Source organism: Anomalospiza imberbis, chromosome 6, assembly GCF_031753505.1.
Source record: "Anomalospiza imberbis isolate Cuckoo-Finch-1a 21T00152 chromosome 6, ASM3175350v1, whole genome shotgun sequence".
NCBI lineage: Eukaryota > Metazoa > Chordata > Aves > Passeriformes > Viduidae > Anomalospiza > Anomalospiza imberbis.
The window spans coordinates 56,070,944-56,085,767 of NC_089686.1; the positions used below are offsets into that span (position 1 = coordinate 56,070,944).

General features: G+C 48.3%; 1 protein-coding gene and 1 long non-coding RNA gene across 4 annotated transcripts in view; one reads left to right on the top strand and one right to left on the bottom strand.

Annotated features, from left to right (window-relative positions):
• Positions 1-11,923, top strand: part of EPS8L2 (EPS8 signaling adaptor L2) — a 47,391-nt gene extending 35,468 nt beyond the window's left edge. For all 3 annotated transcript variants that reach the window (XM_068194470.1, XM_068194469.1, XM_068194471.1), the window contains 14 exons: positions 55-194; positions 1,604-1,683; positions 2,157-2,283; positions 2,606-2,694; positions 4,188-4,262; positions 4,933-5,081; positions 5,227-5,353; positions 5,714-5,829; positions 7,692-7,803; positions 8,559-8,666; positions 9,518-9,659; positions 10,760-10,943; positions 11,348-11,480; positions 11,832-11,923. In XM_068194470.1, the coding sequence (XP_068050571.1) occupies positions 55-194; positions 1,604-1,683; positions 2,157-2,283; positions 2,606-2,694; positions 4,188-4,262; positions 4,933-5,081; positions 5,227-5,353; positions 5,714-5,829; positions 7,692-7,803; positions 8,559-8,666; positions 9,518-9,659; positions 10,760-10,943; positions 11,348-11,480; positions 11,832-11,903 (1,654 nt within the window). In that variant the 3' untranslated portion in view covers positions 11,904-11,923. The remainder of the gene's footprint in view (positions 1-54; positions 195-1,603; positions 1,684-2,156; positions 2,284-2,605; positions 2,695-4,187; positions 4,263-4,932; positions 5,082-5,226; positions 5,354-5,713; positions 5,830-7,691; positions 7,804-8,558; positions 8,667-9,517; positions 9,660-10,759; positions 10,944-11,347; positions 11,481-11,831) is intronic.
• On the bottom strand, positions 25-14,612 carry LOC137476317 (uncharacterized). The gene is made up of 4 exons (XR_011000311.1): positions 13,668-14,612; positions 1,005-1,082; positions 585-671; positions 25-221 (listed from the first exon to the last, which is right to left on the bottom strand). It is a non-coding gene; the product is annotated as an uncharacterized lncRNA (long non-coding RNA).
• Positions 14,613-14,824: the final 212 nt, after the last annotated feature.

Here is a 14,824-nt window from a genome sequence, read left to right on the forward strand (position 1 = left end):
GGAAATGGGATCTGTGACCACTGATGGGGTTGTTCTGTGTCATTTTCCTTGCAGGGCAAACCAGGAAAAGATCAAGCAGAGACAATCCATCCTCCCCCCACCTCAAGGACCAGCTCCCATCCCGATCCAGCATGACATGCGAGGCTCAGCAATGAGCAGGAACAGGGTGGCACCTCCTTCCCAGCATGATCCAGGTACTGAGAGCACTCAGGAAGTCTGTCCTAGGGATGGGAGACTAATTAACTCAGACAGCCAACCTTCCTGAAGCGATCTGTAGTGAAAATAAGTGTTGTACCCACTGAGCATCTTCTGCTCAACAAATAAAAGCTCCCAGAAACTCCTTGTAACAACACCCTTATTTGGGGGATACATAAATGCCAAAAAAGCAAAAGCCCCTCATAAACCATCACATGAAATTTGAACCAGGCGTTGGTGATCTTAAAATGTACAGACAAGACATTTGGTCAGAAAGACAAATTCCTGGCTCTGCTGACTTCACAGGAGCCAAGATTTCACCCTTGAAAATCAACTGGTTTTCATAAATTCTTGTAAAGTCAAGTGTGGAAATGCAGATCTGAACTCACCCCTCTTATGTGCTCATCTAAAGTCTGATTCCAAAATCATCCTGACTTCAGCCCATTTAAGTTGGCTTGAAAAAAACTGGTATTTTCCTTTGGAGAAAGAAGTAACAGAAATAAGTTCCTAGGAACAGAAACAAGCTCTTTCTCTGACAAAAGATCAAAGTGACAAACAAACTGTAAGCATTTTTTACTCCTGACTATCATACCATCTTCTCTTGGCATTCATTTCTAGTTTCAAGGAAAAGACGGATACTATAACACATCCAAAACACTCATTTGCTGGGATGGCTTCTGAAGCCAAGCAACTGCTCTGGCTGGAGAACTTATTTCAGGCCCAGTTCTGCATCATAAAAGGATTATCTCTATTTCTGAGCTGGACCATGAATACACATCTCTATTCTGATGAAAAGCAGCCACTCTTACCTCTGCCCTTCCAAGGGTGCTCACATCAGCAGAGCTGGGAATTCCTCTAGGCAGGATTTCTGGCTGAGTGCACAGAGCCTGGCAGGAGAGCAGATGACAGGAGAAAGTCTTGAGTAATGCCTGCTTGCCGAGATTCCTTCTCCACGAAACACCTTCCCGCTTTTCCTACAAAACTTGTCCTGATGGGGCACCTCATCCCCCCATTTACAGATGGTCTGGACTTGTCACAGGACTTTGCCAAAACTGCCTCCCCAGTTCTCCCACTTGGCAGATCCTGCTGTGCCAGCCCTTTCCAAGCCCCTGCCCTGAGCTGACACTGTTTGCTTTGCACGAGGGGCCACCCCAGCAATTGTTACTGCTGCAATATCCCCCCCCCAACAGTGGGCGTGTGGCTTCTGGAAGACCGGAGGTGCCTTGGGGTTGGGTTTTTTGCAGGATGATTGGGATTTAGCACCTATTATAAACATTATTCCTGAGGTGGCCTCACAACCCAGAACAAACACCCAAGCTGGGAGCTACCATCCCATGGATCCCTGCCTTTCATGGAGCCTATTTCCAACCTCTGATAGTAAATGTATTTTTCTCTCCCTTTTTTGCAGACTATGAACGACGAAGCTCTGGCTCTCATGACCATGAGGAATCCCGTGCCATGTTAGCACAGAAGATTGAAAAGGAAACGGTGGGTGACAGGGACACTGCACAGTCCATAGTCAGGAGCAGAGGCAGGGAGCAAGGGAGAGGGAGCAGAGGCAGGGAGCAGACATTTAATGCATCATCTAGGCATTTCCCAATTGATACCTGCTGTGCATAAAGATAAGGTGGCCAAAAGCAAGTCTCTATCACCGCATCCGTGACAATGTCCTCTGACCGAGGCAGCTCTGCTGATTCCAGCTCTGCTCCTCCCCATCCCACTTGGTTTATTTTCCACCCATCCATTAGCAGGGGTCACTTATCACATTGGCAAGGGCAGCACACAGCCAGGCCCAGCAGCTCTGTGCTTGCAAAGGGATGCATTGAGCTGCATTTCATGCCTGGATTACCCACTCTTGTGCATTCTCCCGGGAAATGCAGCAGGCCCTGGGATTCAGGCTCCCAGCTGTATGTAGCCCAGGCTTGCTTTCACATTGGTCCCTTGTGTTTCTGTTCTCACAGCAAATCCTGAACTGCACCCTGGATGACATTGAAGTGTTCGTCGCCCGGCTCCAGAAGGCTGCAGAGGCATTCCGACAGCTCAACCAAAGGAAGAAAGGGAAGAAGAACAAGAAGAAAGGGCCAGCAGGTGCAGTGCAGCAGCCACAACAAATGGGGAGCACGGGGGGGACACCTCAGCTCCTGGCCCAGCAAGGCCGGATTGATGCCATGGCACAGCCACAGATCCAGGCACACAAGTTTGGGAGGTGCTGCTCTCTGTGGCCACCTATGGCAGAGCACACAGAGCTTCTGGAACACAGAGGGAGTTTGCCTTTCCCTGAACCCCTGATTTTCAGTAGTGCTGGTCTCAATACCCATTTCTGCTTTGCCTTCTGCATGGCAGGCAGATGGAACCTTCCCACAGGGGATGCTCTCACTAACGTGTCCTTCTCTGCCCCTCCTCCTGGCAGAGGGAATGCTGACCCTCCGAGCAAGACCCCCGAGCGAGGCTGAGTTCATCGACTGCTTCCAGAAAACCAAACTGGCTTTTAACCTCTTGGTAAGACATGGAGGAGTTTCCGTCCCATGCAAGGAGAGGGTTTTTCCCTGTGTATCCCAGCAGTGAGTGTTTAGAGTAAAACTTGAACGGCAAACACTGACAGTGGACAACAGTGTGAATTCCAGGTTCTTCAAAACTCAGGACAAACATTGTGTCAGGCTTGTGCAGGTTTTCTGGGACAAGCTGTTAAACGAAAACTAGAAGCATCAAGTCCAGGATGGGACAGAGCAGCCAGAGGGTTGTAGTGCCCGGTTCTTTTCAGATCCAGGCCTGGGAAGTCGCTGCTTGACAGTAACTGAAGTCCCCCATTGCCCCGATATTCTTGGCCCCTCTCTTTCTCCCCTGCCAGACCCTCTGTATTCTGAAGGGGATGAAAAGGAAGAGCATAAACATGTTCCCAGTGCTACCAGCTCTGCTCAATGAAACACAAGAGACCAGCAGGCTAACAAGGCAGCAGGAATTCTGTCAGTTGTGACCAAACTTGTCCAGCAAACACATACTCCAAGCTCCTTCCTGGGCAGTCATTAATAAGGAAACCCCAGAGACAGGGTTTGCAGGACACCAAGCTCCAGCCTTTTCTTTGAGAAGCAAAGGTGGATAATTTGTGCCTGCTCAGGATCAGAAGGAGCAGCTTATCTCCTGGCAAGAGCCCACGGTTGAGTGTGGAGCAGAGCTGGGTTGAGTGTGGAGCAGAGCTGGGACTCTGTGGTGGATCCATGCCACATTCCTCACCACATAGCTGCTAAGTTCCTGGGAAATGCCTGTTCACTGGGTCACCCTGCTGCCAGCAGTTGTTTCTCACTTCCCATTCCACATAAATGTTTAATCTCCAGCATTTCAAAAGCTTTGCATTTCAGTAGGAGCAGGGAGCCTCTCTCTCATGGCAGCAGTGCCAGGGGCCCAGGACAGGAGAAGGATCTTGAATGGAAGCACATACTGGAGAGGTTTCTCACCACAGCTCTGCTGATTGCTGCTATCAAAACCCAATTCTTACAGTAAATTAATCCCAAGTGTTTGCTCCTCCATTCTGCCACAGTTCACCTCAAATAAAACTGCATTTGGAGTATTTCAGTGGTCAGGGCAGCTCCAGGTGCCACAGGCAAGACCTTGGTGGAGACCTTCCCTTGTCAGCAATTGCAAAGGGACCCTCAAAACACCTATCCTGTTGTTTTCACTCATGGAACTAGTAGGATTCTCAACCCTGCAAGAGGCAGAAGCAACCATAACCCTGGCCTTTCCTCCCTAGGACTTTCAAAATAAGCCAAGGTTTTGTGTGTCTATTTAAATTACCTTCCAAGGCACTGACTTAACAACAGAGAGGGTACTCCACCCATCCAGAAATTCATAAGGAATTAGAAATTGACACAAAATTAAAATGAATGATTCCTACTCCTCCATCCCTTACTCTTCTTATCAGCCAGCAACACTCCCCCCACGTGGCAGAAAAGAGAAGGCACACTCAGGTTAGGGTTAAACTGTGTTTCTCTTTCCAGGCCAAACTGAGGAAGCATATTCAGAACCCCAGTGCTTCGGAGCTGGTGCATTTCCTATTTGGGCCATTGGAACTGGTAAATCTTATTTCCAGGTCTCACTGGGACCTCCCTTTTTATTTCTACTTCAGACTTACCAGCAGACAGATTGTGCAGAAAGGTTAGAAAACTGTTCACGCCTGGCCACAGCTTTCTCAGGAACTTCCAGAAGTGATACTGGTTGTTCCTGGCCTCTGGTCCAGTTTGCAGCTTGAAGTAAATACAAGAACCCCAGCAAATATGAATCTTTCCATCCAATCAATAAAGCATTACTGTGAACAAAAGGGGCAGTGAACTGGGGTTCCCACTGGGAATCTGTCTGGTCTCACCTTCAGGCAAACACAGCTCAGTATTTGCACTGAAAATACTTGGAAGCAGAAATCCCAACTTGGAAAAGGAGCCAAAAAGGACACAGGAATAACAAGATACTTTCTGTTCTCCTAAGTGTCAGCTTGTGACACTTTACTTGTCTGTAGCAATAGCTCATTTATAGATCAGATCTTGCTTTGACTCCAATCTAAAAAAAATTAATGTTCCCCTGAACTGTCCAGTCTCCCTCAAAGGCTTAGGCTGATGTTTCTTGAGGTGACTGAGCTGATTCAAGGATCAACTTCGTCTTTGATTCCTGCTCCTCTGTGTGTCCCTGGTTTGACATTTTGATTGTTTCTTGCAAGTTCTCTCCTCTTTGTGTGGTTTGTGTGTGACCCAGATCATCAATAGCTGTGGTGGCCCCGAGCTGGCCCGGTCTGTCCTCAGTCCACTGCTTTCTAAAGATGCCACTGATTTCCTGAGAGGACACCTGACACCCAAAGAGATTAACCTCTGGGATTCCCTGGGGGAAACATGGACCAGATCCAGGTGAGGACAGAACTGCCATTTCCCCGGGCTCCCAAGGCAGAGGGGATACCTGGATGCCCTGATGGTCCTGCTTCTCCTTTGAGTGGATAATCTCAAAGACATATTCCTTGTGAATGTCACCTGATATTCCCACTTTGTGTCCTAGAGCTGAGTGGCCCCGAGATGCGAACATCCCCACCTACATCCCCAAATTCCGCAACGGCTGGGAACCACCCACAGAAATCTTCCGTGGAGCTCCCTGGGAAATAGACATCGGACACTTGCAAGAGGAGGTTAGTCCTGTGTTCCTGGGGATCCTCTCTTCCCTCTCCGTCCCCCTTTTCCAGAGAGAGGGAGTTGTGGGGAGTGTGGTGGTGTGCAGCAAATAGTTGGCTCAAAACTCATTTGAATCTGGTCACTCCAGTTAAATACAGAAAGCAAATGAGGCTGGAAAAAGGCAGCAATAATCAGCCACTCCCAATTCAAGGCAACAGGACCCTACAATGTCACTGAGCTCCAGGGACACAGGCTTCCCTGAAGAACATCTTGACCAAAAGCTGCCAGGCCATTACTCATCTCCCACTATCCCTCTCTTTTTCTACAATCAGGTTTCCCCTTTCCTGGTAACACTGACTCCATGTCTGCCTTTCCAGCTCTCTTCAGCCAATGGATATCCTTACCGGAACTCCTCACTCAAGCGTGGCCAGACAGCCGAGCAGACACAGCCTGGGGATGCCTTCAAACAGAATGTCACTCCACATGGAAATAGGTAATGGATCTGCACCTTCCTACCTTGGAACCTCACGAACACACACGAATACATATGGTGATATTGGGAAGTCTGGGCATCCTGGAGACAACTCCCTACCACTATTAATAACCACGAAGAGAAGATAAAGATCAGCTGAGGGATTATTCCCATGAGCACTGTCTGCTGTTTAACCCCCAGCAGCTCTGCAAGGAAAGGAATCCCAGGTGTTTTCCACCACAGGAGACAAAAATATTGACTGACTTCATCAGTCCATCCATAGGTCTTGTTTCCTAACATCAGCCCACCAAAATGACCTTAAGGATCAGGTGCCAAAGATGCTGTACTGTGCTTTGGCTCTCCACATGTGTGGAGACATTGGAATCATGGAATTACAGAATGGATTGGGTGGGACACGACCTTAAAGATTACTCAGTTCCAACCCCCTGCTAGGGCCAGGGACACCTTCTGCTATCTCAGGTTGCTCCAGGCTCTGTCCAACCTGGCCTTGAACACTTCCTAGGATGAGGCAGCCACAGCTTTTCTGGGCAACCTGTGCCAGGGCCGCCCCACCCTCACAGGGAAGGATTTCTTCCCAATACACCATCTAAACCCATCCTCTGGCAGTGGGGAGCCATTCCCCCTTGTCCTGTCACTCCAGCCTCTTCCCCAAAGTCCCTCTCCAGCTCTCTTGGAGCCCCTTTAAGCACTGTAAAGGGCTCTAAGGGCTCCCTGGAACTTTTTCTTCTCTAGGTTGAACATTCCCAGCTCTCCCAGCCTGTCTGTGTAATGCTCCAGCCCTTGGAGCACTTCCTGGCCCTTCCTGGCCTCCTCTGGACATCATTGAGGATCTCTCCATTCATCCCAAAGCCACCACAAGTTGCACAGACAGAAGCCGCCTACAGGGGGATCTGCCCGAAGGGAAGGGCACACACAAACCTTACCCTGCTGGAAACACAGGGCCAGGGAAGAGCAGCCCGAGCTCCCAGTGCTGCTGGAAAACATTTCAGCTGAGGAAGGAGCTTTGTTTCACTGGAGACAGCAGCTCCCCCTTGGCTTTAGACACAACCAAAGGCAAACCCACTGATTAGAGGCTGAATAAAACAATATATTCCAGTCCTGCCCACCTCTCCCCCAGGGAGCTGACAGGGTGCCAGGTTCAGACAACTCTTCTTAATGAGACAGAATTCTAGAAAATGGAAAAAAAACCCTCCCCTTTCTTCAGAAGTCTCAGAAAGTTCACTTCTAATCCCAGAACCAACCAGGCCACCCTTTTGCCTCAGGTTTTTTCCCAAGGGAAAGATGACTCTTCCACTTTTCAACAGCTTCAATGCTCATTTTCCATCACCTGTTACTCCTTGGTACAAAACCTTCATCAAAGTACTTTTTTGTTTGGAGTTCAGAGACTCCATCTGCTTCCTTGTTCACATCAGCTCACACCTTGAAAATTGTCACATCTCCAAGTGTCACCAAACTCTTCCAGACTTCCACATTAATCCTCTGCTGTGACTTGACACATCACTTTGCAGGGATTTGAGTCAAGGTTTCAGCTGACCATCCACTTTTCTGTCACCAGCTCTAGTCTGGGAAAAAAACCCTCAAGCCAGACTGTTTTTCCATGGTTTTCTGTTCTAATCTAAAAGATTTACAAGCTTTACTACAAGAATTCAAATCCACAGCAAAAGACCTTAAATCCAATTATATCAGCAAAATAACTTATTTTTCTCATTTACCCTATCACTGGTCCTGGTAGGAACATCAAGTGGTAGAGATGCAGTGTAGAACAGGGAAAAGACTAGGATAATTTCTCTTCTCCAATTTCAATTTTCTTGGCCTTGTAATTGGATGGGCCTCCACTAAAACTCCAGTTTTCTCTCCTGCAGGAATTTTGAGGCCCAGGGAGTGGCTGTGCCCAGGAGATTTGCCAAAATCCGCTACGATTTCACTGCACGAAACGCCAACGAGCTCTCGGTGCTGAAGGATGAAATCCTGGAGGTACGTGACCACTCCTGGGAAAAGGTGTCCCCTCCCCTTCCCAGGGGCAGGAGAGAGCTCAGGATACCAGTAAGCACCAACTCCATTTTCCTTGGTGGTGTCTAAGCAGTGACACAGAGCTTTGCTCAAATCCAAAGCTGGAGCAGGCTCACAGTGCTGGGCTGTGTCACTTCCTCAGCTCAAACACATCAGTCCCATCTTAACCACGGTGAGGAGGAAGGACAACAACTCCCTGTCATGCCCTGCTCATCCCCTGCTGGGTCTGTGTTCCTTATTACCACTTCCACCTCCACAAGGAATTGTTTACTGTGAAAAACACCTTTTTCATTACCTTTCTGTTCCTGCAGCTGGAGAATGTGGGGCATGACTTGGGCTAACACTGCTCTGTGACCTGGGGAAAAGGTTTCTGTGCAAAACATAGCTTTAAAAAATTTATTTATTTATTTTAACACAAAAAGACAACAGAAACTCAGTCATTGGAAAAAAAAGATCTGGAGAAACGGGACATTATGTAGCAACTGTGAGTTCTTCAGCACCCAGAGGCACTCTCCTCTTCATCCTTATGATAAATTCTGATGCCTTTCAGGAAAAGTTTCAATCCTGGATTACATCTGAGAGCAGCAGATCTAATCTAAGAGCTCCTGGCCTCAGTGATGTCCTTCACCTTCTGGGTGGTCTATCCCCACTATATCCTGGTTGTGTATACCTGAAATCCCATGTTCCCACTAGCAGATTTATTTTTGTCCCTCTCTCAGGTGTTGGAAGATAATAAGCAATGGTGGAAGTTGCTCAACCGGAGTGGGCAGGCTGGTTATGTTCCATACAATATCCTGGATGTGGTGAAACTGGAAGAGCTTGAACAGGTCTGTAGTCAGATGGTACCTGACTGGTACCAGCTGCAGGGCATAATCTGCCTCTGGGAATAATCTTGTCATTAGACCTCCCTGGATTTCTTAGTATACTATGCACAAGTCAGGATGAACCCTCAGAAGTAGAAAAAATCAGGAGATTCCTAAGTCACCTATGATAAAACTCCCATTTTGCCATGATTGACTTCCCAAATAAGGCCTAACCTTCCCATTTGTGCAGCAGCCTCTTGTTTTCCAAATTTTTCCATCTCAGGATTTTTGTTGGGGATTAAATTGAAGTTGGACACTTCCCTCAACCCAGTTCAGTTCAGCAGCAGGAACACATCACTCAAGCGGAGGCAGATGGAAACACCATCTAAGTGAGAATTAAGTGAATACTGCAACTTGCATTACAGAAATGTGGAGCTGGAGTGTTCTAAACACCCTTGGGAAGCATGGAATTGCTTCCCTATTTTGGTATTGCAGAGTTTGGACAAAGACAAAGGGGGCCCAGCAGGCTTCTGGATAAATCCTTGCTAGTTTAATCAAAATGTCAAAAAACTTCCCAGCCTGCTCCAGGCCCTTGGCAGTGGTCACCCTTCACATCCCACCTATGGAGCAGTGAGGCTTTGCCTTCCAATGGGATTGAACATGTTTGGAATGTCTAGGAATTCCCTCACGCAAACTTCAGACTTTGCTTTGGGTTCTTCATTCCCAGAAATTAACTTCTTCCATGCAGTTCCTCCTGAGGTCTCACCAGCCCCACATCAGCACAAGGACAACACGGCAGTTTGTCCCTCAAATGAAAATGAAAAATGGCAGAAAAAAATTTCTTACTTTTTTTTTTCTCCCCCCTTTCTAACCAGTCTAACCAGAGGTACAAAGGAGACCTGAGTCCCAGGGGCTATGGCCCATCCAGTCCAACTCACAAGCTGCCTGCCAGCTATGCAGGGGATAAGTGGGGCAGTGAGATGTTATCACGCAACTCTGCACAGGACGCCAAAGAACGTACGTGTGTGTCCCGCTCTGTGTCCCACGCTGGGGTTCCTTGGGTTTGGGTGCTCCAGGGACCAGACTTACCCAAGGGGCTCCCCTTCACCCTTCAGTGATCAGAAATAGAACAGCACCAGATCTGGAGGCCATTGCAGGTAGCAACTAGAGCCAAGAGAGCAGCCCTGGAGCTTGTGATACCTCCCAAGCTCTCAGGCAGCCTGGGACGAGCAGGGTAATAACGGATCACTCGATTCCTCCTTCCTCCTCCTTCTCCCAAAGAGAGAGTTTCCTTTCTCTTTCAAAACATTTAAGTGTGTCTAAGGAAGAGCTCAGGTCAATCCCTTTCTCTCCTTTCTTTTTGCTCATATCCTGCCACACATGCAGTGCCTGCCTGGTTGGTTCCTTTCTGTAGTGCCACAGAATTCCCAGCCAAACAGGAGATCCACATCCCTCCTTCACCCTGCACATGTTGTGGGGATCACAGAGAAGGAGAGAGACCAGGGGTCCCGCTCTCCTCACCCCTTATCACACCCTGCCCACTCTTGGAAGCAGGAGCCCTTTTGGGATGATGGAAAGCCCCGCAATACAAGGACACAAATCTGTTCCTAACACCGAGTTATTCTCCACAGTCCTCAGGAGTTTCACAGGGAAAGTGACACTGGATGAAGTGTCACTGGTGTTTTCCCAGAATCACAGGATGGCCTGGGCTGGAAGGGACCTTCAAACTCATCTCATCATGAGCATGTTCCTCGCTCCCAGTTTGTGCTTCCTGCCGCTTCTCTTCCGCTGTGGAGCAAAACCTGCAGCTCTGGGATCAGCAAATCACTGACTAGAAGTAGCAGAGAGGACTGAAAAGGTCTCAATCCCAACTCTCCAGTTGTAGATTCTCAAAGATCTGTCCTTCCACAGATCAGGCAACAGCCAGTGGTGATGGTGATGGGAGGAAAATAAATGGCAACACAGGAGCACAGAAAAATGGGAACCACTTTTCTGGGCTGAATTTAAATAAAAATGCTGAGCCACACCCCCATTTTCCTTCCAATTTCCCCACAAACAGATTTAGTAGGATTTTTGACTGAAGATTTGATTTCATTCCCCCCTACCTGTTTCTACAGAACTTATTCACCAAATGGATGAGCTGAACGATGAGCTGCTAAAAAAGATCACAAACAATAAAATTCAGCCTCCCCACAGGAATTTCAAAGTGGAAAAGCCTCAGCAAGTTTTTGTGCCCCTCACCTTTGAATCCAGCACTGAAGAAGTCAAAGCCTGGCTGGAGGCCAAGTCATTCAGCAAAGAGTAAGATTTGCTCTATTGCCACATGAAATGCTCGTCCTTCCCTGGAGAAGGAGCTGGGAGGCCGCTGGCACCATCTCCCCTGGGACAAGTCACTGGGATTTACTTACAGAGCCTGTGTTGTAAATTAGATTTCAATCCTGTTAAATCCAGGCTCTATAACCAAGATGTTTAGAGCCCAAACTCACTCTCCAATTTTTGCTATAAACATTTTCTTGGAGAAAAATAATCAACTAACTAAACCCACGGCCTGAAACGCCACTGGAATCACAGCTGCCTCCCTGGCACAGCCCCAGGGCCCTGTGATACGATCGCAGTGCAGCTCCAGCCTCCCATCTCCCACTCCTCACCTCTGGCATGGGGCCACGTGCAGCACAACCATCATCTCCCCATTTGTGTCTCCCCAGGACTGTGGAACACCTGGGCATCCTCACTGGAGCTCAGCTCTTCTCCCTCAACAGAGAGGAGCTGAAGAAGGTGTGTGGTGATGAGGGAAACAGAGTGTACAGCAAGATCACGGTGGAGAAAAACCAGCTGGAGGTAAGTGTTTTTCCAGATAATTCCTGATGGAATGGGGGCTGTCAGTACCAGCAGTGTCAGATAGCTCATTAAACAGGCATTTTAAGAAATGCAATTGAAAAAACATAAACAAAACCCAACACAACTAAAACCTACACAAGCAATAAAACACACGTAAGAATTCTGAAGTGTCCTTTAAGCTAAAAAGCCCCAAATCCATAAGATCCCCCTGTTTCCACTAATTAATCTGCTTTTTACTGGTATCACCTATCCCTTTGAAACTAGCTTTACTCCTACAGCATTTGTTAAATACTGTCATTTAACTACAGCTTGAAATTCAAATCCAAACTTCCTGTTTTGTTTCCATTCCAGAAAAGCAGAGGGGAGTCAGAGCTCCAAGAAATCATGAAGCGCCGCCAGGAAAGGATTGATTCTGCTAATTAAAGTCTCTCTGCTTTATTTCAGCTCTTAGCCCTAAGTAGTGCAGAAAAAAAGGGAATGAAAGCAATGATTCCCGGCCTAGGCTGGAGGCAGCAGAGCTCCCCTTGGGGTCCAGCTGCCATCAGAGTGACAATTCCTTGAACACTGTTGGGAAGGGTTGACAATAAGACCATATCCCACTGGGAAAGGTGTTTTAATTTTGCATGAAGTATTTTTTTTATAACTATATATTTTATACTGAAACTTTCCGTGCATGCGATCAGAGCAGGATTCACACGGGGCTGGATGTACGACAAGGGCTGCATTCAAAGACCCCAAAGCTTTTCTCCGAGGGCTGTCCCTGCTCCCAGCCCCTGGCTGGCAGGGCAGGCATGGCACACAGCTCAGGAGAGGCTCAGGAGAGCCTCAAGGCCTGGAGCCTGCACCACGGGAATAAGGCTTTGGAGCCCTGCAGTGGTTTGGGTTTAAGGAAAGGACATTAAAGCTCATCCTGTTCCATCCCCCATCCTGGGCAGGGATGCCTTTCACAAGGCCAAGTTGTTCAAATCCTGTCCAGCCTGGCCTCAGACACTTCCAGGGATGGGGACTAACGGCCCCTCTGGGCAACCTAAGGCAGCCCCATTTCCATTTCCATTTCCTCCTCCTGCAGGTGTCCCCTGCAGCCCAAGAGCACAGGCCCGGTGAGAACTCCCTGTCCCCCTCCTGTCCCCCTGTGTCCCCTCATTGGACAAGGCAACACACATTCCCAAAGTCTGGCTGCTTCCTTAAATCCACAGACCAGTTAGTGGTGTCTCTGAACAGCTGAAATGAGCTCTCCGTGCCCAGAAATGAGCAGGAGTGACAAACAAAGGGATCTGAACGTGGACATAGGCGAGTTCCACCTGCCCACTGCTGCTGATGCACAGGCCTGGGCTCAGGGCAGCTGTGCAGCCCTTCCCCGGGCCACTGATCCTGCACTGGAATGTTGTGGTGCTGCCAAACCCGGCCTCAAACCAGGAGAAGATAAACCCTGACCATTTGCTCCCATCCCAGGCACACCCACAGCCCTTCCCAGGGTGTTGGTCACTCGTCCCCACCTTCAGGTTTTCACTGTAAAAAGTCAGCTGAAATGACTCCCAAATAGCTGAAACCCCAAAGCACACTGGGAAAGGCAGGTTTAACTCAAAATAAATGGGCACAAGAAAAGAAAATCTAATTTAGCACAGGGTCTTGCTCTTGACTTCCTGTTGTCCTTCATAAAGTTATGTGCATTTGTATATAACAATCTGTAAATAGGGGGTGAGGAAAATCTCTCTCCCTAGAGGCAGAATTAGTGATTATGCTTCCAAAATTTACTCACAATTTCAAAACTCAAGCAAGCAGCGTAGTTCCTGTCCACAGCAAGTTTGGCACATTGCATTTCTATCTCTATTTAACTGACAGACCAACCTGACTGCAAAGCAGCGAAGCAAACACAGCTCCAGGGCTGCCACAGCCCAGGGACAGTTGGGTTTTCTCTCTCAGCACGTGCTGAGTCTTTGCCCAAATTTGTGTCTGTCCTTGCACATTTAATGGAAAAAGCTTTAACACAGCATCTGGGGAACTCGTGTGTAAATCTGAGAACACCAGTGCACCTCAGTTTTGGCTTTATTCTCAAGTGTCTCCGATGGATAATCTGTTTTCTTCATTTGAAAGAGGACACTGCTGGCACCAGCAGAATTAGGGTGCAGGCAGGGGGGGATCCTGGGTTTAGTCACAGCCCTGCTGGGATCTGAGAAGGGCACTCACCTTGTCAGGGAGGGATGAAGAGGACAATCCTCCTGAGAAGCCCTGGCTCTGGATTAGGGTGGAGAAGGGAAGCAGGATGGCAAGCACAGGAGGCTAAAAAGTTTCTAAAATGAAAACAAAAACAAACGTTGAGCTAGGAAACACCCCACCTTCTAGTCCTGGGGTGTAGAGGAAAGCAAATCACAGGGAATTACAGTTACCTGGGATTTTAACAGGAGTGTACACGACAGCTCTGTAAAGCTGGGAGCCACAGGAGCACTTCCTAAAACAGATTATCTCAGCAGACCTTATTGCAGAGGTCACTTTTACAAATTTCCAAGTGACTGAGCTGTGCACCTGATCTGTTTGTACTGCCTGCAGACACTGCTATAAAGTACTGTACATTGATGTAACTGAGCGAAGGAGACGATGATATAACCATGCACTGTACAAGAGTTATTAAAATAGTGAAGTTATACTTATAAATCCATCTCCGTCTCTTTCACTGGGTTTTCATAATGGTTTGTCACTGACAGTCTCAGAAACTCAGCAAAATGTCTGAAACCACACATTTCCTTTTGGGTTTGGGGACTGACATTCAACAGGAAGGGTGTTATGGCCTGGGCAGCTGTGTTTAAAAACAGGGACTAAGCATGACAAGGCTATACAAAAGCACATTTTTGCCTATCTGGAAGAGGAATGACTGTGGCAGCCATCCTAAGTGGAACAATATAAAAAGAGGGAACAGCATCAACTCCTGACTCGGGGCCTGTTACATGGATTCTCCAATTCCAGCCAAGAGCCATCCTCGGTTTCAGAAGGCAAAGTCTGCTTTCTCTTTTCCCCAGTAATAAAGTTACTCAGTTGAAATAACTGGTAATGCCTTTTGTAGATGTTTTGGGGAGTTCAATTTCCAAGTAGGACCACACTAACAAGATCACTTCTCTACAGCCTGAACAGAGTTTATATAAACCAAGAGCCCAAAACACCAGCCCTGCTGGGTCGGGGGCTCTCCCAGCGGCAGGAGCTGTGCCCGACAAGCCATTTCGAGCCTTGCCACGCCGGCAGGGGAAGGAGCACAGGGCGCTGAGCTCCTGCGGCGGGGCAGCCCCGCCGCGGCTCCGAGCCTTCCCTCACGGCCGCCTCCCCTCAGGGCCTGCCCGCCGCCATCTTGGCAC